General features: G+C 53.6%; 1 protein-coding gene across 1 annotated transcript; it reads right to left on the bottom strand.

The window, feature by feature from the left end:
* Window positions 1-23,175, bottom strand: FOXN4 (forkhead box N4). Its single transcript, XM_077159103.1, has 9 exons — window positions 23,090-23,175; window positions 8,524-8,669; window positions 6,426-6,550; window positions 6,208-6,318; window positions 5,753-5,880; window positions 5,039-5,135; window positions 3,814-4,021; window positions 1,369-1,761; window positions 1-260 (listed from the first exon to the last, which is right to left on the bottom strand). The coding sequence occupies exons 1-9, from the start codon at window positions 23,173-23,175 to the stop codon at window positions 1-3; spliced, it is 1,554 nt and encodes a 517-aa protein (XP_077015218.1).
* Window positions 23,176-26,556: the final 3,381 nt, after the last annotated feature.

Genomic DNA, 26,556 nt, shown 5'->3' with positions numbered 1-26,556 from the left:
TCAAAGCAGGGCGATGGGCTTGTTCCCCGGGGCACCCAGGTACTGGGAGGAGGAGGTGGCAGCCGAGGCAGCCATGCTGTCTGGGGCAGAGTACGCCGCGTAGAGACCTGTCACCTGCAAGTCTGAGAAGGACTGGTCGCTGCCACCGGACAAGGGGGTCAGGCCCGAGGCCCCCAGGTCACAGTCGAGTGGGGAGTCTCCGAAGGCAGCCAGGGCATCCAGGCTGAAGCTGTCATCCTTCACCTCCTCCCACAGGTTCCCTTTCAGAGACAAAAGCAGCCGGGCGAGCTGGCGTCAGGACAAATGGACCCGAGTTTGTACCCAGGTCTTAGGGGAGCAGGCAACGCCCGTGTGCGAATTTAAGGTCACAGGTTGCAGGGAAAGAGGGTGTGAGAGCCAGGCAGGAGCTGCAGCCCCAGCCCTTCCCTTCCCACTGGAGGCGCCTGGAAAGGCCACTTCCACCTCCGCGTTCCTCGGATTAAAACGGAGATGGCCGGAGAACCTGCCTGGTGGGGCTGCGGCCAGCATTAGAAACAAGATGATGTGCAAAAAAAACCGTGTCGCCCTCATAAAGCAGAGCAATCACAGTCAAAGCCAGGGGGATGAAACAATGCTTTCTCCTTCTTAGGCACATTTGAGGTACATGACAATCCAGGGAGAGAAGCAGGAATATGCCAGTGTCACCTGGAACCACCTGCTAACTCGTCCTCTCCCTTGCTGGGTGGAGAGCTCTTTAGGACAGAGGCTGTTGTCTCTTTCTTTGGTGGGCAGTTGGTGGGGGTACAAATGTAACTGAATGGGTGAATCGAGAGCCATCTCTGAAACCTGAACTTCTCTTGTTCATTCATTCATTCATTCATTCACCTCCCTTTCACTGAGCTTGACCATGCGGCAGGCAGTGGGTCAGAGTGAGGACCTGGCATGAGGTTGGCCCATGCGAGTCGAAGCCGTTAACAATGACAAGTTCAGGGTTGGTCAGTCCTGGATTTAACACCCAGCTCTGCCACTTACGAGTGACCGGGCCGGTGATGCCCCTTCTCCGCCTCAGTTTTCTTATGGGCAGAATGGGGATATGAAATGGCAGTAACCTCACAAGACTGTTACAACGGAGATGATAACTAGAAAGTGCTTGGTCTGGTGCCTGGTATACAGTAAGTGTTCAATAAATGCTCTCATTTGCTATAATCAGGGGATCAGGAAGTGTCAGTTGAAGGAGTGAGTTGTAGAGATGAGGCCATAGGAGTACAATGCAGACCAGCCTCCCATTCTTTGTCCTCCCCTGTTTCCTTGGCATCCCCCTCCCCCGCCTTTCCCTCCCCCGCATTTCCCCTCCCACTTCCTCCCATCACCCCCATCCTCCAGCCTCACCCTGAAGAGCAAAGTCCATGATGCTGGGGTCCAGGGCGTCCACCTCGGTGTTCATGTCAGTGGTGATGTTGATGAAGTCCACAGGAGCCCTTCCCACCGCAGGGTGCGGGAGGGGGCTGGGGCTCAGGGCCGGCAGGGCGTGCAGGGGAGGGGTCTGGGCTGGGGCGGGAGAGCCGGGAGCATGATACTCCTGGGGCTGGACCTGGTGGTGCAGGGGGACTGACTGCAGGGACAGGGTCATCAGTGGCTGGGCTGGGAGCTGGGAGACGGCCAGGCAGCTGTGGGCCATGGCTACTGTGGTGGTGTGGGTCAGCCCAGGGGGCTCGGGCTCCCCCATCTTGCCAGGGCGCCGGCAGCTCTCCGGCCGGTCCGAGATCAGCTTATCCAGCTCCTCTGTGGGCAGGTAGGAGAAGATGCTCAGAACTCACCCCATGGTTATTGAACCCCACCCTTGCCTGCGTACCCATCCAGAGTTATCACCTTTGTGACCTTAGCAAGCCTCTTGAACTGCCTGACCCTCAGTCTCTTCCTCTACGAAATGGTCTCATATACTCTACACAGTGTTGTTGTGGAGATGTAATGAAATCACACATTTTTGGAAGGCCTTTGAGGATTGGGAGGGGCCATTAGATAATAACATTGATCCCTCCCACCTCTCATTTGGATAGTACCTTATAAGACAGCCCTGGAACCCTAGGCTTCGCTTAAACCTCACAACAACCCTACAAGAGGGAGGTAAGGCAGGGATTACAAATCCTATGAGACCTACAGACAAAATTTATTAACATATGAGGGTTCCTAGCCACTCCTGTTATTAAGAAGTCCTTAAGAAGTATTGCTGTGGGTTATAAGTTGGATCCCTCTTAATGTTCTTGGATATAAAGTCTGAAATTACTCTTAAGCCGTTTTGGACTGTTGGCTTGTATCATTGGATGTAACACTGTGTTACAACTGGACCATTAGGGTCCCAGGATCTACATGGATTATACCCATTTTATAAATGAACCCACTTAGAATCTAGAAGGCAAATGACCTGCCTAGGATCTCACACTCAGTATGTCTCAGGACTGGTCCCTAATCTCAACCCAGACCCCAGGGCTGTCCGTGGGGCTGGGTGCCCTTTGGCGCCACCTCACCCAAGGGCCAGCTGGTTGCTGCTGGGGTCCTTCTCCCTGCCTCAATGAGCTGCCCCTCTCTGAGCCTCCGTCCCATGCCCTTCAGACCCCGACCTCAAACACGCTGGCACCCAGCAGGGCCGGTGGGACAGACTTAGGGCTGGAGCAGAGCTAGCCTCCTGTGTTGCATTCCCCATTCATCTATCCCTCGTATGGCCTTCCCTTCTCTCATCCCTTCATTACAAGAAAAAAAAAAAAGCAATCTTTTTTTAAATTCTAAAAGTAATTCATGAACAAGGTGGAAGATTTGAAAAACACAGAAACATGGAAGGATATAAAAAGTACCAGTAGGGCGGGCCGCGGTGGCTCAGCGGGCAAAGTGCTTGCCTGCTATGCCGGAGGACCTCGGTTCGATTCCCGGCCCCAGCCCATGTAACAAAAAACGGAGAAACAGAATACAATAAAACAAGAAAATGTTTAAAAATGTTTCCCTTCCTTCCTTCCTTCTATCCTTCCTTCCTTCTCTCTGTCTTTCCTTTAAAAAAAAAAAAAAAAAAAAAAAAAAAAAAAAGTACCAGTAGTCTCTGCCCTCACAGTAAAGATTTTGGTGTATTTCCTGCCAGACTTATTCTCTCTACATGTGCATATATATATAGATCTGTAAAAAGAAAGTGTGTGGATGTACGTATATATGTATCTATATTTGTAGGTATTTTTAAAAAGTGACCGTGTTGTACATATTGGCCCCTAAATGCCTTTTTTACTTCTTATACTGGGAGCATTTGTTTATATTCCACAGATATTTTCGAATATATTTTTTTTAACTCTCTAATACGTGCATGGCCTGCTGTTACATTTATTTAGTCCATGTCCTCTTGTGGGTATGTCTGCATTGCTTTACTTTTTCACTATGGGAGTAATTTTGTGATGAGTAACTTTGCTCACAAACCACTTGCTCAAATCCTCAGTTATTTCCTCAGCAAGAATTGCCAGAAATCCCCTAACCCGCCTGGGTGTGGCTGGGGCAGGCCCTTCCGTGGCAGTGTCCCGCCCAGCACGCGGGTAAGAGGCTGCGCTGTCCCCACGCCCCAGCCCACACCACGTGTTACTGTTTAATGACTTTGAAAGCTCAGCCAGGGTAGGGGAAAGCGACGCCACCCCCCCCACCCCCCCCCCCCGGGCGCTCAATCTGTATTCTCTTTGTAAGAAACCGGTGATGGCTGGGGAGGGGTAGCAGCTTTTCCTAAAGTCCCAGGCAGGACCCTCGGTGTTCCAGCTCCCGGCCGGTGCAGAGTGCGAGGGGGTTGCGCGGGCGCCGCGCGGGCCTCACCGGGGTTGGCCATGCTGCGGTGGATGGCGGCCAGGTCCTTTCGCTTCCACTTGTGCATCTCCTCCTCCATCTTGTCGATGCGCGCCAGGTTCAGGGCCCACAGGCAGCCCTTCCGCGAGGAGCCGCCCAGCTTGTTCTCCACCTTCTCGAAACACTTGTTGAGGGACAGGTTGTGCCGCACCGAGTTCTTCCAGCCGTCGGGAGCAGTCTGCGGGGGGGGGGGGGGGGGAGGAAACGGTGGCCCTTGGGAGACCCCATCGCGCAGGGCGCCCTGCGGCCCCAGTTCGCCTCCTGGGGGATCTGAAACATGCGGGCCTATGGAAGTGGCACCAAGAAGTGGCAGGGGGTAAAATGACAGTGTCCAGCCCCCAGCCTTGAGTTGGGGATTAATAGGGAGTGGTGGGGACTGTGGCAAACTGGAGGGCACCTGTCCCGATGAAAGAGGGAGCTGCTAAGCTGCTCTAGCCAGTCGTGGCAGGAGCGAGTCCCCTCCCCACCCACCCTGGGCTGTCAGATTGACCTACTTTTTTTCTCCCACTCAGAAAACAAGCAAGTGAGAATGCTGCTGAATCATAGATACACATGGTCCAGTGTACTAAAAATGCAAATCATTTTTAAATGCTCATGGTGTTATGTTGTGTAACTGGACACTGTAATGCAGTTCATGCTGTGGGGCAGTCTTCCTGCAAAGGCCGCTGTCCAGGCCAGGTGCCCACAGTGTAGGACCCACTGACCTTCCAGAGTGCTCACCTACCCCTCTTTTTGCTTTGATGCTAACAAGGACAACATTAGAAATGGCCAACATGTTCCAGGAGCTGCTAGGCCCTTGGGATGGGGAATCCTCACTAATCTCGTCAGATGGACACTAGTCACCCTGTCTGACAGATGAGGGTACCGAGGCTCATAGAGGTGAAAACTCTTGCCAGTTATTTTTTCAATATTTTGTTCTACTGAATCTGTGCTGAATAACTAGTCTCATTTTGCCCCTGGGATTGACTAGTGAACTCCTCTTCATCCGTCAAAGCCCAGCTCAAATGTCCCCTTTTCCTTCTGGGTGTCTGTTCCCTTATTTGTCTGTGAGTGCAGGCACATGTCCATGTGTTCTTACTACCAGGTCTGCACACATAACTGGGAGATGAGAAGGTGACTCAGTTTGGCCTGGGTCAGCCCTGGGTTCTGGGAGAGGCCAGGGTGGCTGTGGTATCCCCAATTCCAGGCCCCTCACCTTGAAGTAGGGGAAGTGCTCCTTCATGAAGCTGTAGATCTCACTCACGGGCAAGCTGCCTGTCTTGCTGTTCTTCAGGGCCATGGCAATCAGACAGCTGGGGACAGGGGGCAGGGCAGGCCAGGCATGAAGGGGTCTCAGGAGGACAGCCCAAGGTCCCCCCTGCCAGGAACACTCACACCATGTTAGCTCTTGATGCCTTTTTCACATCCCAGCCTCTTCCCGGCTCCCTAACAGTTTCCTTGGCTCTGGGCTCACTCCTTGGTACAGATCTGAGAAATCTTGTCTCTTTTAAGCCCCTCCCCATAATTCCTATTTAATTCATATCTATGGGGCTTTAGATTTTACCTAGGCTGCCTCCTGCCTCCGTAAACCCCTGTGTACTACATGATACTGTAATGACAACGGTTTTTACCTCTGAGGAAACAGGCTCAGAGAGGCCAAGCCACTTTCCCAAGGCCACACAGCTCATGAGTGATGGAGCCAGGCACAGTGCCCAGAGCCTAGAGTGGATTTTCCACCCCAGGCATTGACTGATCACTTGATGGTCCTTCCCTAGAGCAGGGCCCACCTGGGGGTTCCCTACTCCCCACTCCCACCCGCCTTGGGAAGTCTGGGTCACCACCCCTAGTGGTATGACATACCCTAAAGGTGGTCCACACCCCTCACCTGCCAGAGTGAGGCAGCTCCGGCCCTGCCCGCCCTGTACCTCACCTGTAGGAGTAGATGGGCTTGGGGTAGTGTTTGGGGTGCAGCTCCTGAGATGAATGCACAGCCATGCGGGGCTGGGGGTACGGAAGCCGCGCCCCAAATGGGGAGCCATACAGGCCCCCAGGGGGGCACTGCCCCAGGCAGAGGCAGGAGCAGGGGCAGGGCGGCAGAGAGAGAAGAAAGAGCAGGTGAGAGAAAGCATAAGCTATTCATAACCACTCCACCCCCAGTCTCAAAATGTGTAAGGCAGCTTTACAACCCCAGGAGAAAATCTTGTCCCCACTATGGCAGGAGTTTGAGGGGGAGGGAACTTAATGAATGACCCCAGTGACGTGGGCTTGGTGGGGAATGTTATCCCCATGTTCCAGGGGGAGTAAACCGAGGCTCAGAGAAGTCCTTGGCCCACCCAGGTCATGGTTTCTGCCTCTGAGTCCAGGGCTCCCCCAGGACCCTGGTACCTGCTGGGTGCCTGGGGGGAGTGGGAACTGCGGTTGGGTGGCAGGCGAATACAGCTGTGGTGGCTCCTGCAGGCCTGATGAGGGCTGGGCCCCCATGGGGAACTGGCTCATCTGCTGAGGTGGGGAGAGGAGGAGACAGAGGGTCAGAGTGGGGATGGGTGCACCCCAGCTCTGGGAGACAATCCCCCTCACTCCCCAACTCATGTGTTGGCACTTACGCTGGCTCCATGGCTGGCTGTGGGGCCCAGGCCCAGCAGGCCCGGGGGGGCCAGGCCAGCCGGTCTGTGGAGCAGAGCGCCTGGGGCAGCTCCTACTTGTAGGTCAGCCATCGTGGCCAAGGCACCTGCAGGAGGGAAGGACAGAGAACCTACCAAGCTGGAGGAATGATGGTTGTGCAAAGATGGCCCAGTCCGTGAACATCCCCAGAGGATGCAGGCATCCTGAACCCTCAGGACCAGGCACATAATAGGTGCTTAGAAAATCACTTCCCTGAGGTGGTATTGCAGAGTGGGGCACCTACCAGTGGTGTCATCTGGGGCCAGCCTCAGTTTTCCCATCTGTACCATGGGGTTAATGACATCACCTACTTATTAAGTTGTGAGGGTTAAATGAGATAATGTATAGAATGTGCTTAGCACATTGCCAGACACATGCCTCAGTAAACATGAGGCAATAATAATAATAGTGACGACGATAGCAATGAGGAGGAGGATGATGTAATATCTTTGTTCCTGTCCTTCCTGGAGCTAAAAGATGAATTCATTGTTCATCTCTCTGACTCAAAACATCCCCTTTGTCTCTAGGTTTAGATCCAAGTACCTTCATTCCTTCCTTCCCTTTTGCCAAGCCCTGCTCTTCTGCCAAGGGTTAGCTCAGGAATAGCAGACGTACCACACCCTTCTGTGGCAGGCCTGTGACAGACATCACTAATCCATCACAGATTTTTACCGCATCTACCTGATTTTAGGTAGCTGCTTCTAATCAAGCAAAGTTGAGCTGCCAAATGATCCTGCCATCAGGCCACCTTTTCAGGGAAGCCTTCCAGATCCCTCAACTGTCCCCTAAGTCCTAACTGCCACCTGGGCTTGTCCTTTCTGCTTTGGCCTGTCTGCCCTTTTCTCTATGACCATACCGTCAGCTCCCTGAGAACTGGGACCGCGTCTTAAACAACTGAGTGCTCCAAACACCTGGCACTTAGTTGTAGACACACAGGAGGCGCCTGGCAAATGCGGTGGAGGAGGAAGTGACCCTCGGCCATGACCCACCTTCCTTATTTCATGATTACCATTTACTGAGTACCTACTGTATACCAGGTGCTTTCCACTTTGACCCCTGACAGTACTCCATGGGGGCTCTTCTGCTCTCCTTTCACTGCCAATGAGGAAATAGTCCACAGAGGAAGGCATACACTTGAGGTCACACAGCTGTCCCCTTGGGGATCTGGAGCAGGGTCAACAAACTACAGCCAACAGGCCAAATCTGGCCCTCAGCCTGTTTTGTTCAAGTTTTATTGGCAATACCCATGTATTCACATATCGCTTTTGTGCTATAATAGCAGAGTCCAGCAGTTTCACAAAAACTGTCTGGCCTGCACAGCCTAAAATACTTACTGCCTGGCTCTTTACAAAGAAAGTTTGTCAACCCCTGCTACAGATGTTTGGCCTAGAACAAATTATCCAAAGAACAATTTATCCAAAGAAAGATGTTAATTCTTCAACTATTGGCACTTTTAATGTGCTGAGGCGATTGTTTATTGTTGTTTTGCTTTGCTTTGCTTCAACGCTTTCTGTATCTTCAAGCACTTAATTCACTTGCTAGGACTGCAACCAGTTTCTACTTCTCAAGCACCTACTATGTGCCAGGCCTGTGCTCAGTGCTTTGCATATATTATCTTGGAATCTCGAGATCAGAGGTCAGCACTTTTAATAAAAAGGTCAGATAGTAAACACTTTGGGCTCTGCCAATCACATATACTTTCTTTCTATTTTTTAATGACCCTTTAAAAATATTAAAAAAAAAAAAAAAAAACACGGATAACTTGAAGCCTGTACGAAACAGGCTGCAGGCAGGATTTGGCCCAGGGGCTGTAGTTTGCTACTATTCTAGATATTTGAGATTGCCAGGGTAGGGGACAGGTCTGTCCTGACTCTTCGTCAAAGCCTCTGCCCTCCCAGGGCCTGGCGGAGCATAAATGCAAGAACCTTATCCACCAAGGAAGGCAGAATGAGCCACATTTTGCAGCACTGGGAGTTGACACACACATACCGCCCCCCTGCCCATGCCACCCGGCCCGGCCGCAATTTGCTCTGAGCCTACCTGGGTGTGGGAGTGGCCCACTGGGGCCTCCCAGGTCCGCGCGGCCACTTGCCATCTGCTGCAGCCGTGGCACGTCCACAGCCGTGAGCCACGACAGCGACTGCAGGTCCCCGGGAACATCGTCATCGCAGGCGGCCGCCAGGAGCCTGCTGGAAGGGGTGGGGAGCGAGGGCGGGAGGGGAGCTCGGCCGGGTCCTGGGGTCTCTCCCTACCTTTGGAACTGTCCCCTTAGTCCCCCAGCCCCCCAAGCTGCCACAGCCTTCCATCCTGACCATCCCCAGGCTGCCTTGGGTCTCTGATCCCAGGATCCTTTTTTGGCAGCCAGATCAGGCATCCTCAAGTCATTCATTCATTCATTCAACATGTCCCAATATCTCCCACAAAAATAACAAACACTCAGGTTTATCGAGCATTACTCTGTGCCGAGTCCTTCACACTCCTAGCCACCTTATGGGGCAGAGAGCATTATGACTCCCATTTTACAGGTGGGGAAACTGAGGCACAGCAGGCTTAGCAGGATCTGCATGGGCCCTAAGAGGCCGTGAGAGGAGAATCTGGCCTGGGGACACTGCTGAACTGGCAGGCTCGTGGCCAGGGTTTCCCAGTCATGGCAGAATCGGACTCTGGCTGCTGATCCAGGTCCAGGGCCATTTTTCTACCGTGCTGTCCGGTGCGCTGTGGCCCGCGTGGAGGGCACAGGGTTTGGGATGACCGTTCCCCACCAGGCCTTGGGCGCAGGCTCAGAGGGCACAGCTTTGCTTAATCTCTGCAACAGCCCTGTGAGCTGGGATCCTGTCTATACACACCTTGTACAGAGGGCAAAACCAAGGGGCTGAGTCCCTTGCCCAAAGGACCACAGAGCAGGAGGTAGTGCAGCTAGAAGCCAGGCAGCATGGCCCCGTAGCCTGAGTTCTTCTCCGTGACTCCAAGCAATCCCTGGAGGTTCCAGTTGGGCCCTGCATGCACACACACACGCACATGCACACGCACACACACACACACATGCACACGCACACACACACACACTCAACCCCCAAGGGCTTCATAGGCAAAAAAGTCGCTTTCCATGGAAGGAAAAGGGATGCCCAGTGAGGATAGCAAACAGGTACCATGATTTGGGGTGACCAGTTCTCTTCCAAGCCACTGAAGTCACACTCGCTCATGCGGCCTCGAGAGCACGGGGCAAATCATCAGCATCGTGGCCACGTCATAACATAGGTACAGACGGGCCCACTCTGGACCTGCCATGGTCACTTCCTGGTCAGCCAGGGACTTTGTTTTGTTGCCAAGGAGCCCAAGGTCCAAATTCCAAGCTCCAAGTTTCAAAAATAGGTGTGTCAGGCCCGTGTGGAGAGGGAAGGGGTGTGTGTGAGTGTGTATGTGTGTGTGTGTAACAACCCAGCCGAGGTTCCCTTTTGCATGTGCCAGGGAATCCGGAGCGGGGCGTCGGCCACGAGCTCAAGCTCTCTTTCTCCCTCTCTCTCTTCCCCGGCCCCCTGCACCACCCTCCATCTCTCTCACTCCCTCATTCCCTGTGTTTTAGGGCCACAATTAGCGTTGCCATGGCCACCGCTGTTCAGTCGTTGCTGGGCCAGGCCCTCAGCCCCCCATAGCTGGCATCAGGTGACTGCCCCTCTGCCCCCGCGATTGGCTGCCTCGGAGGAAAACAGGGCCTGGAAATGATTTGAAAACTCAGCTGGCCCGTGTCAACGCCGGCAGTTGGCCCGGCTGCTGTCCCCTGCAGCCCATTGTGCGACAAACGACTGTTGCCCTGTGGCACGTGGCCCGCATTGTCCCAGGGTCTCGGCCCAATTGTTTCTGCTGGCCCCTGGCTGCCGCCCCTTCGGCCCCCTCATAACTCATCTGGCCGAGTGACAGCCAAGCCCCAGCCTGGGCCATGCCATCTGTCCCCTCAGGCCCACGAGACCCGGGGATGAGGCCGAGGGGCAGGGCAGTAGGCCACTAGCTTCTGGGGGTGCTCAGCCACCACCCTCCCCACCCAAGCCCACATTTGGGGCCCAGCCAGTCACACCCCCCATGGCCAGAAAGCCGACCTCCCAGCATCTGGTGGGGGGAGCCCCACTCCTGCTCATTAACCTGCTGTGGCTCCCTACTGCCCCCACCCCTCTGCCTGGAGCTGGGGCAGCAGGGAAAAAAGGAGGGCAGCCCCTGCTGACAGGTTTCTTGAGGGGGGCCTCACTAGAGCCCTCTAGGGGGGCTTGTAAACAGTTTCCACCTGTACCTTGGAGCAAATCACCAGGGACTCATATACCCGGTGGGTAAGAGCTTGAGCTCTGGACTCAGCCAGACCTGGGTTAGAATCCCGGTCTCCGCCTACCTGTGTGCCCTTGGCCAAGTGACCCACTTTCTGAGCCTCAGTTTCTCATCTGTAAAATGGGGATAACAATAGTTCCCATCTCAGAGGGCGTCCTGACAACGAAACGTGCTATTGCTTGTAAAGCACTTGGAACTGCCTGGCTCAGGGTAAACGTGCTGTGAAGACTTAGCTGCTGTGACTATTAATATTAATATTGATCAGGATCCCGGGACCCAATGGTGGCCCGTGACTATCACTAGCTGCTTCCATTATTGAGCATTTACTGTATGCCAGACCCTGGGCTATGTGCCATGTTCACTTTAGACACAGAGAACCTGAGACCACTTTAAACGCTCTTAGCCTCAGTTTCCCCATGCAGTGAGGATTATCTGAGGCGATGTGTGTAACGTGCTTAGCATGTAGCTGAGTGCGAAGAAGGGACCAGAGCGCTACCCTTGTGCTTCCATTCTCCTTCCTGTTATGTGTCGGCTCCCCACTGCAGTCTGCCCCGTTCTTTCCCCACGTGAGGGCGGCACCCTCCCCCAGCCAGTCCGGGGACATCTAGCCCAGGAACCCGCCTGGCTCCCGCGTCCCGCCTCCAGGCCGTTGGCTTTCCTCCCTCTGCCACGATGGGACGTTTGTGTCAAATTGGCCTCCGGCCTCTTGAGGGCGGAAGTCCCCAGGGGCGACACCTCACTCCACCCCTCGTCTCACCCTTGGGGAAATGAGATCGAGGGAGGGAAGCAGTTTGCTCCCAATCTCATAGTCTGAAAAGAATGGGGGGCTGTGTGTAAAGTGGCTCCGGACTCCCCATGGGGTCTCCTTCCACCCAGGGAGAAGCTCTTCCTCTAGGAAGCCAGACGCCACATCAGGACCCTGTGTGCATGGTGCTTTCCCTACGCCTTGTCAGGGCCAGCAAGTCCCGCCCTCCCCCCACTGCCATTTCTCCACCTTGGCCTGGGGCCCCACATCTGCAGTGTCCTTGCACATAATAGGGGTTGCATCCATTTAAATGCCTACTTAGGGGGTTGACTAAGTAGCCAGACCAGCAGCCCTGGGAGGAGGGGGTGACAATGATTCCTGGATCCTTCAGTACTTGTGACAGCCCCAGAAGGGGGACAGGGAGTAGCCAGCCCCACTTCACAGATGGGGAAACTGAGGCCAGACCGGTAAAAGCAAAATCCCTTTGTGCGTAAGCGAGGTGACCAGGCCTCTGTCTGCTCCAGTCTTGTGCAGTTCCTGCCTCCTGCCCTGGGTCTGGGCTCTCAGCTGGGTCGGCGCGAAACAGCATCTCCCAGGGAGCGGGTTAAAATGCAGAGTCCGGGGCCAGCCCAGACCCTGGAATCTGAGCACGGGGTTCTGGGGCCCCAGAAGTTGTATTTTAGTGTCTCCCAGGAGAGCTCTGGGGAAGGGCCACCCAGAGGGGGTGTGGCTGGGGCTTGGGCAAAGCTCAGGCTTTGACTCGACTGCTCTGGATTCAAGTCCTTGTAACTGCCTGACCTGGGCGGGTCAGCCCCGGACCCTGAGCCTCCATTCCCTGGGTGGGATCGAGGATCAAATGAGCAGGTGTGCATTAAGCTTGGGGCACAGGTTTTGCCTCCGCTTCTCCCTTCCGAGGGATCTGTGGCTCACTCTGGGGCTGGGTGGCAGGACCCCTGCTTCCCTCACCGCCTCGGATTTCCCAGGCCCTCCCTTCTGTCCCCCACCCTGCCCCCACACCAGAATGTCTTTTCCAGGGGGCCGCACAGGAGGCCCCAGCCAACCCTGCAGCCACCACGAGTGATTGGAGAAGCCGAGGAGCACTGTGCTGGGAGTCCCCCGTGCCCCCTGCTCCTCCTTGGACCCCTCTCTGGGATTTGGGTACCCCTTCATTGCCCATGGCAGGGCCCACGAGGGGATGTGCCAGGGGCTAAGTGGAGGGGTCTCGTCCCCTCGCCTGGGGCCTCGAGGACCTCCGTCCCCTCCTCCTCCACCTCCTCTGCCCTATGCAAAGCGGCGCACCAGCACACCCCTTCTCCCTGTGGCAGGTGACGGCTACCCCTTCCCCACTGAAGTTCCTCCCTGGGGACGCCCTCCGCAGCCAGCACCACTCTCACCTAGCACAGTGTCTTAGGGGTAACCCCAGGCCCTGGGCATCTATGACACAGGAGAGGCTCCTCGGTTCAGCCACCCCTCTGGCTTCCCAGCTGTAGCCCCTCAAAGGGAAACTTAATTCCCCCAGCCTCAGTTTCCCCACCTGTAAAATGGGCACTAGGGATAACCATAGTCACAGAGACCACGCACCCGCTAGGGCTGGCGTGCCGATGTGGAGGTTGTGGGTCTTTGAGAAGCATCCTACTGCCTGGGGGGGGGGGATGGGATTATTTCCTGTGTGGGAGTGTGTGATCCTATAAGAGTGCCCTCGGCGGGGTCCTCCTGTGTTGGAACAGGACTGGACATTTGCAGTTCACAGGAAAAGGCCAAACCCACCCCCAGTGGTGTAGGGGATGTGGCAGGGAGGGGCTGTCCTGCCTGGGTCCTCCCAAGGCCCGACCTGCTCTCTCTGGGTCTCTTGGGTCTCTGGGTGGGAGAGAAAATCCTGCCCCTCCTAACGCCGGACCTCCTGTGTCACTGAGTGTCACCGATGCCTGCCTGGGACAGGCAGGACCTCCAGAGTGAAGTCCTAGCCCCACCCCTCCATGCGGGTTCCCATCAGATGCATTCCCAAACCTTCCTGAGCCTCAGTTTCCCCATCTGCAGAGTGCGGGTAACCAATGACAGAGGCATTAGTACATGTCTGTTCTCCCCTCTCTCCTTCCTCTCCCTGCCATGTGTCCAGAGCCCCCAGTCGCCCACAGATCCTCTCCAGCCCACACACCATCAATCGCCTCCTCGTGACCACCTGCATTCCTGGAGCCTGGGCTCCCCAAAAACAGGGGCACAGACTTTCCAGGGATGAGGCTCAGATACTCGTGGTTAACTACTCCCCAGGTGATTCTCTCATACCTGGTGCTGACTCAGGAGACCCCGAGCTCTGATACGGGCACTGTAGGCCTCAGGTAGGACCAAACAAATGTCCTTCCTCTGTGCCTCTGCACTTTCTGTTCCCTCACAAAGAATGCTGTTCCTTCTTCTCCCTCTCTGGACCTTCCAGTGTCTTCCTGTATAAGCCCCATTTTTCTGAGCCCCAGGAAGCACCCTGGTGGGCCACAAGCCCAGCTGGTGGGAGGGTAGACCATACTCCTATGTCTCGGGAGTCCCGAGGATCTGGTGGGATGAGGACACGTCTGGGGCTGACTCTCTCGATGGGTGCAGGGGATCCCAAGGGACCCTGATGCTGACACAGGGGACCTCACACTCCCTGAGGAGGAGTCATATCCACAGTGCTCAGAACAGGGCTGGGCACACAGTAGGCGCTCAGTATGTACTCACAAGTGAACGAATGAGCAAACAGACTCAGCTTACCAGATGGCACATGCCTCCTTCCCCGGGGCCAGCCAGGGACAAAGGTCCAGCTGTCCCCTTCAGACAGGGTTGGACAGCCAAGTCACCTGTGTGTAAGCAAAAGCCAGCTGGGTCTCCCCTCATCCTCCTGAGAGCCTCAGCAGGCAAGTGTTGCCATCATTGCCACCTTCCCACTGGTCAGATGAGGACCCTGAGGCCAAGGAGAAGCAAGCTTGTCAGGGGCCACCGAGCCAAGGGGTGGTGGTGCCAATGACTCTACCTCCAGACGCTGGGACTGGCAATTGGCCACCAGGAGGAATGGCTGAAGACGTGCACTGGGAATTCCAGAAAATCCTAGCAGTGCATTATCCCATATGGTAGTCATGAGCCACATGTGACTATTTAAATTTAAATTCATTAAAATCAAATTAAATGACAGATTCCATTGCAGGGTGGCACTAGCCACATTTCAAATGCTCGATAGGCACTCACAGCTCGTGCTACCACATAGGATCATTCAACTGTGGAATGTTTCCTTCATCACAGGAGGTACGGCTACATGGAACTGGTCTGGGATATCCTTTTGATCGTGACCAAAAAATCTGTGGTGTTTTTACATTGCCTTAAAACAACTGGAACCTTTATTTAGGGTTGAAAATATATGTAGCTAATTTCATGTAATCTTGGGTTTTAACATGTCTCATTATGAAAGATCCTTCCTCCATCCCCTACGAAGGGAAAGGGCTCTGGAACAATGGGGACAGTGGACTAAGGCAACTTGCAAAATAGTAAGCTCCCCATCCCAGGAGCATTCAAGCAGGAGTCTCACCCCTGTTAGAGGGAAGATGAGCCCAAGTTGAATTCAAGTTCTCTTTTGATGTAAATATCCTATAATTCATGGAAGAAGTCTGTAGGTAACCCCCTGGTCACATTTCCAAAGTTCTGTAATCCTGGCCAGCTTTTTCCCACCCCAAGCCTCAGTTTTCTCACCTGTAAAGCAGAGTAGGGCTAGGGCAGTAGGGAGGCAGAACCATGCAGTGCTTAGGAGCAGGCGGGCCTGGGTCTGAACTCTTCCTGGCTGCATGGCCTGAGACAGGTAACTTGACACTCCTGGGCCTCAGTTTCCCCATTATAAAATGGGGATGATAATAGCACCTACCTCAGTGAGGTTGTTGAGTATATAACAATTAAGATTAGCAGTTCATTTACGCATCAGATCAAATGAAACGCCTTCTGCTGAAAAAGCAGGTTAAACCATTAAAGGGTTAAGGAGTCCCTAGGGTGACCCCTGACAACACATCTTTCCCAAACCAAGTGGGTAGTTGATCACTAACACGGAGTCCTCATTAGTGAACGGTGAGCTTTTTGGGAGAGAGGGACGGGAAAGGAAAGAAGGAAGATTGATGCTCTAGGATCCTTTTCTGAATACAAGCATTTACCAACAGCCACCCCCCCAAAGCTCAAAGCTCAGTCACATCTGTCCTTTGCTACACACACACACACACACAACACACACATGAGGCATCCTCCTCCCCTTTTATAGCTAGAAAAGGTGAGATCAAGTCAGGGGACATTGTAAAAATCCAAAAGCTCCAGCTGGCAGCTGCCCCAGGTTCCTTGCCTCAGTTTCCACATCTGCATCTCGTGGGGGCTGAGCCCCTCCCGTCTCCATAGGGCTGCGACTGGCACACGTGCAGCCCGCCTCTGCTGGGATGTGGGGGATGCTGCAACGCACGGCCCCATTCAGAAAGGGCCAGAGCATGGAGTGCCCGCGAGGGAAGGCAGGCCCTGTGTGGAGCAGGGTTCTGCCCTGTGGAAATCAACAACAGGATGATATTCTACTGAAATAATTACTGGCATCATCTGGTCCCCATTTTCCGAGTCCTATGGGCTAACACGTACATGTTTTACCTGCGCATCCTTCTGAGTTTGCTCAGAAGGCTCTGAGCCCATCAGAGCACCCAGCTCCTCTGAGAGACCATATCCCCACCCATCCCAGCCGGGGAGCCCCCACTGTCTGTGGGCAGCCAGGCCTGGGTTCAAATCTTCCTCCAGCCCCTTAGTAGCTCTGAGACTTTTCTGAAGTCATCTGCCCCTCTGAGCCTCAGTTTGCCCTTCTGTAAAATGGGGTGCTAATCCCCATTCCCAACGCATAGGGTTGCCGGGAGGACTGAAGGAGGGAACACACATCGGGGGCTCACCTCGTCAACCCACAACGCATGTTGGTGGTGCACATTATTGCCAACAGCCCCTGAAGGGTACAGAGGAGGCACCAAGGGGGCTCTGCACTCAGCCAGCATCAACTACATTCTGCAAATATCTCTTGACCTCCTACCACGTGCCAGGGCCTGTGGTGGAATGCAGCCAGATCCCCCCTATGCCCAGGGACATAACTTTCTAATTGACCTGAGAACACAGCATGATCTGCTTGTCCTTAGAGGAGGAGAGGCCTGCCCCACCCTGGGCCCAGCCACCCACCACCCTTATGGGTGCATCAGGCCCTCCTGACAGCCTGTGTGTGTGTGTGTGGGGGGGGGGGGGCGCTATTTATTATGCCCATTTTACAGAAGGGGTAGTTGAGGCCAGAGGCGTGAGATGAATCAGGGCCACACCCTAACTTCTCCCACCCCACCCCCGCCCCTGTTTGTCTTGGCCAGTTTACTGAAATAAATCATGCTGCGGGCAGGAAGGGCAAACCATTATGATATTGTTTTTTAAAAGATCAGGTTGCTGGGCACCCCCAGGGAATGATGACGTGGCCTCTGGTCAGGGGACCCCATGGTGGCTCTGGGCAAGGCGAGGTCCCGCTGGGGTCCATGGGTGCCAGGGGGTCCAACCCAACTGACTTTATAAATCTTTATTTAATCCACGTTGCTCGAGAAATGGAAGATGAGCTGGTAGAGGAGAGAGCAGGAGGCAAAAGCCCAGGAAGAGCCAAGGTTGCTGTCCTGGCTCCATTCCCAACTGGGGGATGTTGGGCAGGTGACTCTTGTGAATGTATAAGCCTCAGTTTCTTCATGTGCCATGAAGAAGGGCCTGCCTTTTGGTTCAGAATAGGCAAACCACAGGCACAGAGAGGCACCAAGTGTTTGTGAAATGGACAGATTTAATACCCAGCAGCCAGAGCGACCTTTAAAAAGGGACACAGTCTCTGTTTTTAAAATCCACCAGGGAAATGAGATTCAAACTCCTCACTGTGATCTGGCCCCTGTCCACCTCTTTCCCTTCTGCTCGTGTCCCCTGCCACCCATGCCCTCTGCACTAGCAAACCTGTCCATCTTTCAGTTCCTCAAACACTCTGAGTTCTCACCTATCTTAAGTCATTTGCACGTGCAATCCCCTCAGCCTGAAATGCTGTTCCATGCACCCAGTGCACAGCTCACTCTTTCTCAGGCTTCTGGGCTCAGCCTAATTGGACAACCCACCCCCAACTCAGCCCATCCCCAACATATCTTGCATTGCCAATCTTCATCCATTTCCTGCCCAGCTCGGATGCCACCTCCTCCAGGAAGCCCTCCCAGCTCAGCCCAGCACCTTCCAGTTGTTCCCGCCTCGGAATGGTTAGCGCCCTTAGTGTCTGTAAGTAGCAAAGACTGCTTCAGTTTCACTCCAGTGTCTGTTCTTTTCCATCCTCCCCCACCCTTCTAGACCCTAAGCTCCTGGAAGACAGAAATGACAGTGTCTTACAGCTTATTAGAGACACAGACCAGCTTGGGCTGGCCAGTGCAAGTTTTCATTCTTCCACTCGACAAATATTTTTCCACCCACCATGAACTGCACTCCATGGCCACTGCCCTCTTGTGGTATTAACAGGGCCTGTACAGGGTCATCCATCTTTATGACGGATTCATTTCTTTGGGGATATCTGCCTATGCATCTGAAGTTCAGAGCCCACATTTAACTCTTTATTTCCTATCTTTGGATTCTGTAAAGGTGATACAGCAATTGTGCAGTGGAACCAGTTTTGGATCTAAATCTCATCTCAACCCTTTTTTAGCTGCATATGACCTTGAGCAAGACCTCTGCACCTCTGGTTCCCCATCTGTAAAATGGAATAATAAAATTCCTACCACAGGGGGCAGCAGTGAGGCTACAGGGGCTGGCACACAGTAGGTGCTCAAATCACATTTCTGCCTTCCTTCTCCCTGTGCTCTCTCCTCTTGCCCTGCAATGTCACTAGGACAGTTTGCCCACACGCATTGTCTCCCGGGGGCGGGGCGGGGTTTAGACCGTCCTAGCCAATCAGAGGCACATCCTCTTCCACCTGGCACCTGATAACAAGGAGGAAGTTTCACCTGCAAGATGTTGCTAGTAAGAAACTGTTGCATCACTACAAGCTGAGCTTATTTTTCATTTAACTTAACCCAGAAAAGGGATTAGGCATCTCGAGGAGGTGTTTATTTAGCCAGCATAGCTTTTGCAATACCTTTTGTAACCATTGACAGGAAAAAGAAAAGAAATGCAATTTAGCAAGCCCAGAATTCCCCAGCTGGGCCAAGAGTGAGTGGAACATGAAATGATGTGATTAGGGATTTGCAAAAAAGAATCTTTCCTTGCTACAACAGCAGCTCTGCTCAGGACTCAGTGTGAGTGTGTGTTTTGTGTGTGTGTGTGTGTGTTTCTGAGGTGCAAGGCCCCGAAGGGGGGCTGGCCCCAGGAGGGCTGCCTCCCCCTTCTTTGGCCACCAGGAACCCGAAGATCTGTTCGGTCACCCTGAAAGGGAGTGTGTATACAAATGGGATGGTTGGCGCCCCCGACAGATGCCACCCCACAAGGAGGTTACAATGATGGGTGGAGCCTCTCTGATTTGGGGAGGAGGGTGGTGGTAAATCTGCCCACACAAGTCTCAGCACGGGGCTTAACGTGATAAACAGTGGTGTTACCCGCTTTCCATCCTTGAGCAAGAAACCTCTCTGCATCTCCATGGACATGTTATTTTTCATGTGCTATTTATCCATCCATGCATCTGTCCAGAAAATCTCTACTATCTACCGGGGGCCCAGCTCTGTGGTACAGAGATGAGAAAACCACGGTCCAGAGAGGGGGAAGCATTTTCCCCAAGGTCAGCTCCCTTCTTAGGGAGAGATTGAGGGTTCCAGGGAGTGGACAAGGACCTGACAAGGGACAGCAAGAACCACTGAGCTCACGGCCCAGAGAGAAGTAGAGGTTACAAGGGACCAGAAGCTTGCCTTCTCTTGCCCCTCTAGACCTCAGCTTCCCAATCTGTAAAGTGAAGCTGTTGGACCTGAGCTCTAGAAGAAGTTCCAAAATTTGGGGGAGGTGGTTAAAGTAAACGTTAAGTCTTGGGACAAGTGGCATCCCTGTGCCTCAGTACCCTTGTCTGTAAGTTGGAATAATGGTAGCACCTGCCTTGGGGGGTTGCTGCAGGAGAAATGAAGTGGGATGCTGCAATTGCTAAGAAGTTTAGCAGGTACCTGGCACACAGTTGGTGCTTAATAACTGCAATTATTTGTCAGTGCTCCTAAGGGTGGACAGCCCTCCCAGCCTTTGAGCTAAGGGGAAGCCTGCTGGTGATGAATGCAAGCCTTGTTTGTTGTCTGCCCAGGAGGTCAGAGCTGCCCCCACTGGTGGCGGCGGCCGCAGGGAAGATGCTGCCAATTTGTCAGGGCCCCACCGGTGGCCGCGGCTGACTCCCGACGGCTCCCTGGGGACAGGGCAGCCGCCTCCAGCTGTCGCCACCGCCCTCCCAGCACAGCCATTGAAAGTTAACGGCCAAAAGCGGCCCCAGGGGTGGAGGAGCAGGCGGCTGCACGGGGTGGGGGGGGCAGGAGTAGGGGGCAGACGGAGGCTGGACCAGCAGCCTGAGTGAGCCTTGGAGCGGTTCTTTGGAGCCCTGGGAGAGAAACTAAGAAGCCCATAAACCTCTCCTGAGCTATTATGTGGAGAGAGAAATGGGAGTGCTTGGAAGCTGGGGGAGTTACCACCCAATCATAAAATCTCCCCATTTTTCAGTGAGAAAGCTGAGAAAGTGCTGTGGCCCAGGCCCAGCCGAACGCCTTGCCTATATGCAAGTGCAGAATCGTCCCCCAAACCTGCAAGTTAGGTTTTCTCCTTGCTCCATTTCACTGACAAAGACACCGAGGCTCAGAGAGGGGTAGTGACTCACCTGGGGTCACACAGCTATGAGGTAGTGGAGTGGCTAATTCGGTCCCAGCAGAATAACCTTGTCCCAGGAACTGAGTCCCCACTTTATGCCTTACTACCTGCGTCATCTTAAGCCACTGAACCTGGCTGAGCCTGTTTCCTCATCCATCAAATGGGCACCAGAAAAGTGCTCCCCACATCGGGGGGTGGGGGTGGGTTGTGGGGATTTGATACATGCTGGAGGCCTGGCCCGGGGCATGGCAGATAGAAAAGGGTTAAGAAACCACCTGCTGCTGCTATTAGTAGTAGTAGTAGTTCCTGCCCTCTGAATGCCCTGGCAGTTCAAGGCAAGAAAACAGCCCTGAAGTCCATGCGCCAGGCTGGGCACTTTGCACCAAGTAGGGGTGCAGGACCCACCAAGAGGCAGTGATCCCGGGCTGCCTGGGCGAGGCTGCTCCTGCCCCTCCGCTGTCAGCTGCTCAGTGAATGGGCGAGCACTGCCCGGCCCCAGCAAGCTCTCTGCCTGCCCGCCCTGCTTCTGGAGAGCGGCAGTTGCCCAGCGCCCAGTTTGTGAGCTGGGCTGGCCAAGACATGCAGGGCTGAGACCCCAGGGCCTCGGGATCCTATCCTGGATCCGCCTCTGTTGGGTGATGCCTCAGACAACTGGATTTGGGACCACCCCTTCCCCCCATCTACACACACACACACTCCGAAGGCCCTTCCTAGACCCCTTTCCTTGCAGAAAGCTAGACTTTTTTATACAATTAAGTAGTGACAACAGCAATTATAGGCATGCGTCTGGTGCTTTACAACCTTAATTTACTTAATCCTCCCAGCTATCACACGGGGACGTGTCCTCAGATGCCCATTTTAGAGATAAGGAAAGCAAAGCCCATCCGGGGACCTGTCCAAAGTTGACTTTGTACCCGCGTCTCACACAGAGCTACTGGGGGCGCTGACTCAAATGCCTCCCGAGATTTTTATGGGGCGCTCAGGGGGCAACAGTAAGAATCCATGAATTCTTCCAGCCAGCCGGGAAGAAGGACCGGGTGTGTCACAGGCTTCCTGCTGGCAGGTTCACCCCAGATGCACTGGGGGCCTGCGGAGGGCCAGACACTCCCATAGATAACGTCGTATTTAACCCTCAGAGTTAGCTTTACTAGCCCCATTGTACGGACAAAGAAATGAAAGTCAGAGATAAAATTGCCCAGTCACTCAACTGGCAAGTGGCAGGGTCAGAAGTTATTATCTAATCGTCATAACAGCTCCATGCTGTGAGTACTCGATGTTTCCCCGTTTCACAGATGAGCAAACTGAGGCTCTTGAGAGCTCCACGTGGCTAGAGGAGCCGGGATTGTAAGTGGCTCTGGAGTCACTCTTAACCAAGCTCTTACCCCAGTGACTGCCCCACCCCACCTGCCATCATTGACATGCTTTTAGTGCTTGAAGGGAGCCTAGCGATCCTGGCTGCATGATCTTGGGAAGTGAGAGAGGGCTAGCTCTCAGTAGGTATTCAGGAACACAGCACACAGCAGGCGCTCAGCAAATATATTTGAATGTGTGTTCTCCTTCAAATCTGAGAAGGCAGCCTCCAGGCCCCTCAGCCCTGGGAAGCAGCCTCCCTCTAATTGGGGGATGCAATCTGTCCCTGCAGGCACTGCTGGTGTGTTTTGGTGTCTCAAGGAGAGGGGTGGGGAGGTGGCGGACAGACAGCCCCCTGGGTAAACAGAGTTGATCAGAGGTGACAGCCCATTCTTCCCAGGCCAGCCCAGGTCCTGTCCCCACCCCATAATCTGGGCAGTGCCCCCCTACACCCACCAGCATGGTGTCTGCCTTGCGGGAGCAGGGCCCTGGGAACCAGGTCAGGCCTCCACAGGACAAAGGAGAGAGAGGTTTGTATGGGAGTCCAGGTCTTCTCTTTTCCTTCTCCTCCTTCCTGGTCACTCTGTGACCTAGGATGAGCCCCTTGTCCTTTCTTAGCCTCAGTTTCCCCATCCAAAAAAATGGGGACCAGTTGACTTCCCTCCAAGGGCCTTTTCAGTTCTGAGATTTGAAGACAAAAAAAGAAGGGGCTCTGAGGATACCAACTCCCCACCCCCTGCCCAAAATCACTCATACTTGACTTCACCCTGTATCAGGAAATAGTATTTTTGCTGTCAGTCTCTATCTAATTTACTCTTCAAAACATGAAGCCTAGAAGAGACCTTAAATCATCTGATTCAACAGCATCATCTAACCAATGAAGAAATGAGGCTCAGAGAGGGCAAGGGGCTTTCTAAAAGTCACACAGCCAGGCTAAGACCCTACGAGTTCTGATTCACAACTTTCTCAAACATCCATGGAGAACTGAAGCAAACTGTCCCCATGAAACTTTTGGGGGTCATTTCCTGGAGCCCCCTTAGGGTCACAATAGGGGAAGCAATAGCTGCTATTGTCTTAACATTCACCAGGCTTTAACTCAGAAGGGGACCTCTCCTGGAGGGGATGAGGGACTGCAGGCACTTGGGAGACCCCCTGTTCCAGGTCAGGAGCCCAGACACTCCCAGAGACACCAACTTTGAAATGGAGACCTTCCGGCTCTCCTGCAAAATCACAGAATTTAACATTACAATAGTTCTTGGGCAGTTGCAGAAACCATAAACAGCTCATAAACATGTTAACAAAATTAAATATAATATATATATATATATATATATATGTTGTGATTGTTGAAGCCCTCACCTGTATTCCTGTGGAGAGGAATGGTGATTTTGCCCTACATTTCGAATAATTCCTGACATTATGGACGAGATGTCACTTTCTATCATCTCCTTGGGGAAAGACAAGCAGAAAACAAAACGACCATCAGTGGCAACATGGACAGGGCAGAAACCCACAGTTTTCCCACACTTCAGAAAGATGGAGTTCAAAAATCTAAAATAACACTTTTTTCTTAAAGAAAAGAAAAAAATGCATACTAGAGGATTTCTGGGCGTCATAGTTCACCTTCCCAGGGCGATTCTATAGGGTTTTAGCAGGCTGCAAATGAAGAGAAGGGAATGGAATTCTAAGTTCTTTGGAATTATTGGGAGAATGGCAGGGAGAAAACTCTAGAATCAGAAGTCAAGGATTGGGAAATGTGGACTTGCATAATAGGACACATAAAAACTTTATTCCCTTCCAAGTGTTATATTTTCAACCGCAGTTCAGTTATGACCACTATGAAAATAAGAAATAAAAGAAAGGGGCAGCTTGGTGCATAACGTAGGTTTCTCTAGGAGAGCCAATATTTCCACTTGCAAAGGGAAAAAACACCCGCATGGCTATTACCCTGGAAATGCCTTCAGAAATGCCACATATCCTTGCCGGAAAACCGATTCAATCCCCACTGTCCCCTGCAAACTCACACACACATGCACGCACGCGCACACATCCTTAAAAATAAATCTTCAAGCTTCCCTAAGTTTCTCAAACTCCAGGCATGAAACGAACGTAGAAACCTCTCCAAAAGTCATTCACGGATTCCGGGATGGAGAAAAGGGGAGCAGAGGGAGGCAGGGGAGCCCACGCGCCCCGGGTCTCGGCCCTGGAAACGCAATGCAGGACCCTGCCCGGGAGGAGGGAGCAAAGCAGACCCTGCAAAGCGGTACCTGGAGCCGATCCTCGCCGGGCCGCCGCTGCGAGGCTCCTGGCGCGGGCGGGGTCCGGAGGGGGGCTCCCTCGCGCTCACCCCTCGCGTTCCGCAATTTGGCCGCTGTCGCGGCTCGAACCGTTTTTAAATTTCCCTCTCTGGAGCTGTCCAGCACGGAGCATGCGCAGTAGCCCGTGCAGGGGGCTTTTTCCCCAAGGGTCAGTTACAGGGCAGGGTCAAGGGGATTGCAGCGGGCGTTTCCCAGCAGCAGCGAGCCTTGCACGCCCCGTGGTCCCGGGGTGGGGTGGGGAAGCAAAGGGGGCAGGGGCAGGGGCAGGGACTCCCTCTGCAAACTTTTGCCAACGGTGGCTGCAACTGCATGTCCACGAGCATGCGTTGAGGAGCATTAAGGGGTGGGGGGGGTGATTTAGGCCAAAAGAATTAAGTTGCAAAAGGATGCTGGGTGTATTAAAATTTGCAATCCGTCGCTCGCCCGGGGGAAAAGGAGGTGGGTGAGCGGAGAGGTCTGTTGCAACCCCTTCCCTTCTCCTAAGCGGGCACCGGCCGGGAGGCAGGGTCCGGGCTCCAGGTAGACTCAGATGCCGAGCACCTGTCTCTTTAAGAAAGTTACGGCCGCGCCGACCCGCCCCCGGCGGGAGGGGGTTGCGGGGTGCGGAGCCCTGATGCCGGGCACTTCCACCTGCCCGGGCCGCGGGGGTGGGGGGAGGGGACCTGGGCCCGGGGCGGTGGTGAGGCGCGCGGGCGGGGCCGCGCTGCGCCCCCTGCCCCGCGCGGAGGGTGAGCCCGCCGGGAGCGAGCGCGGCGGAGGCTGCAGCGCTCGGGGTTCGGCGCTGCGAGCCCAGCCGTTGGGGGCTGTGACCCGCCGGTGCGCGCGCCCTCCCGCCTTCCCCGCCGCCCGGCCCGCGCCGCGCCGCCGCTCCGCCCCGCCCGCCGCCCGCCGCGGGAAAGGTGGCGCGGACCGCGGGCGACGGGGAAGGCGGGAGGGGCCGGGCGCCGACCAAGTTGTCCTCGGCCAGCCCCGGCTCCCTTAGGGGACCTGCCTCAGGCTGGTTCCCCTGGCACAGTTTGCATTTGCAGCGCCCTGGCTCGGTTGGAGCCATTGACCATGATCACAATAGTAACAGTCATGGGCCCCTTTATTTCTTCATCTTGGCCTCATTCTCGTTTACGCGGCACACCGGTCCCCGATGAGACCGGATGGTCCCCCCCCCCCTTTTTTTTTGCATGGGGGGAAACTGAGGTTCTGAGAGCCGAGGGCGCACGGCCAGGAAGTAGCAGAAGAGTCGGGATTCCTAACCCGAGCCAAATCAGCTGCAGAGATGGTGCCCACCTGCAACTCAAGTCTACGTGGTCTTGGCCAAGTCAGCCTCGGGCACCCGGTGCTTCTTGAGGCTGGCCTCACGTTATTTACCCGGCAGCGGGCAGGGGCCCACCTGTGTCCGCACCTGTGCTTTGGAACCTTTCTAACCAGGGTGTTCAAGCCTCCCGGGGCTGGGTGTGCCACAATTTCAGTTTTATTCAAGTGGGCTGTGACCTTGGCGGGGGTCCATGGCCTTCCTGACTGGTTTTCTTGCAGCACCTGGGCGCCCTTGCCTCTCTCTTCTAGCAGAAGTAAATAGATCAGTTTGCATTCTCTAGGGGAAAATTTCTAGTTTGCAAATATTAAGTTATCCTAGTGGAGTTTTCTCAGTTTTCATCTCTCTGCCACCTGCATATTTAAAATTCATATCTTGGCTGGTTACAAAGGCAGTTTACATAGTTTATATTGTTTTGACTATCCCTATATGGCCTGTAATTAATTCAAAGGTTAAATTGTAAGCATTCAAGGAAACCAGTAAAATACACCTAAACTATAAAAAAAAAAAGTAAGGATTCAAACTGTTTATTTTTGTTAACACTGGAGTTGTAAGGAAACAAGGATAACTTGACAACCTCATTTTGAGATAACAGTCCTTTTTATTAAAGTATAATTTTATATCTTTGGAGTGATTTGGGGAAAAAAAATCTTCAGAAAACTGGTGGATTCAGTAAAACTTTTAAAATAAAAAACATCAAGTTTGTAAGTCCTATAGATTCATCTACTATGGGAAAGAAAAGCAAAGACTCTACATTAAAAGATGAAAATAAAATTAGAAATTCAGAATGTTCTTGAAATTCCCCTTTTCCTTTAGTACTTGTCTGCTCTGTGGAGTTCTGGCTGGGCACTGTGCTGGGCATTTTATCAAAGAATTGAGTTTTTCAGTTTTTTTGCTTCAATATTGGCTGGTGGGGAGGTGGGGTGCGAGGGTAGTTCTAATGGTAGAATTCTTGCCTGCCACGCTGGAGACCCGGGTTCGATTCCCAGCCCTACATTTCCCAAACAAACAAAATATTCAACAAATGGTGCTGCAATAACAGGATACTCACTGGAAAAAGAATGAAATGTGACCACAGCATACAAAAAAAAAAAAAAGATTGGCTGGTGAAAATATTACCACTCAAATGCCTCCCCAAGCAGCTTAGTGGAAACCCTTCTTTGATTTGTTATATTAATGTTTATTTCTCTTTTATAAATGTA

This window comes from Tamandua tetradactyla, chromosome 5, assembly GCF_023851605.1.
Source record: "Tamandua tetradactyla isolate mTamTet1 chromosome 5, mTamTet1.pri, whole genome shotgun sequence".
NCBI classification, from domain to species: Eukaryota; Metazoa; Chordata; class Mammalia; order Pilosa; family Myrmecophagidae; genus Tamandua; species Tamandua tetradactyla.
Note: the sequence above shows the minus strand (reverse complement) of the source record. Positions and strands in the feature narration are given on the sequence as shown.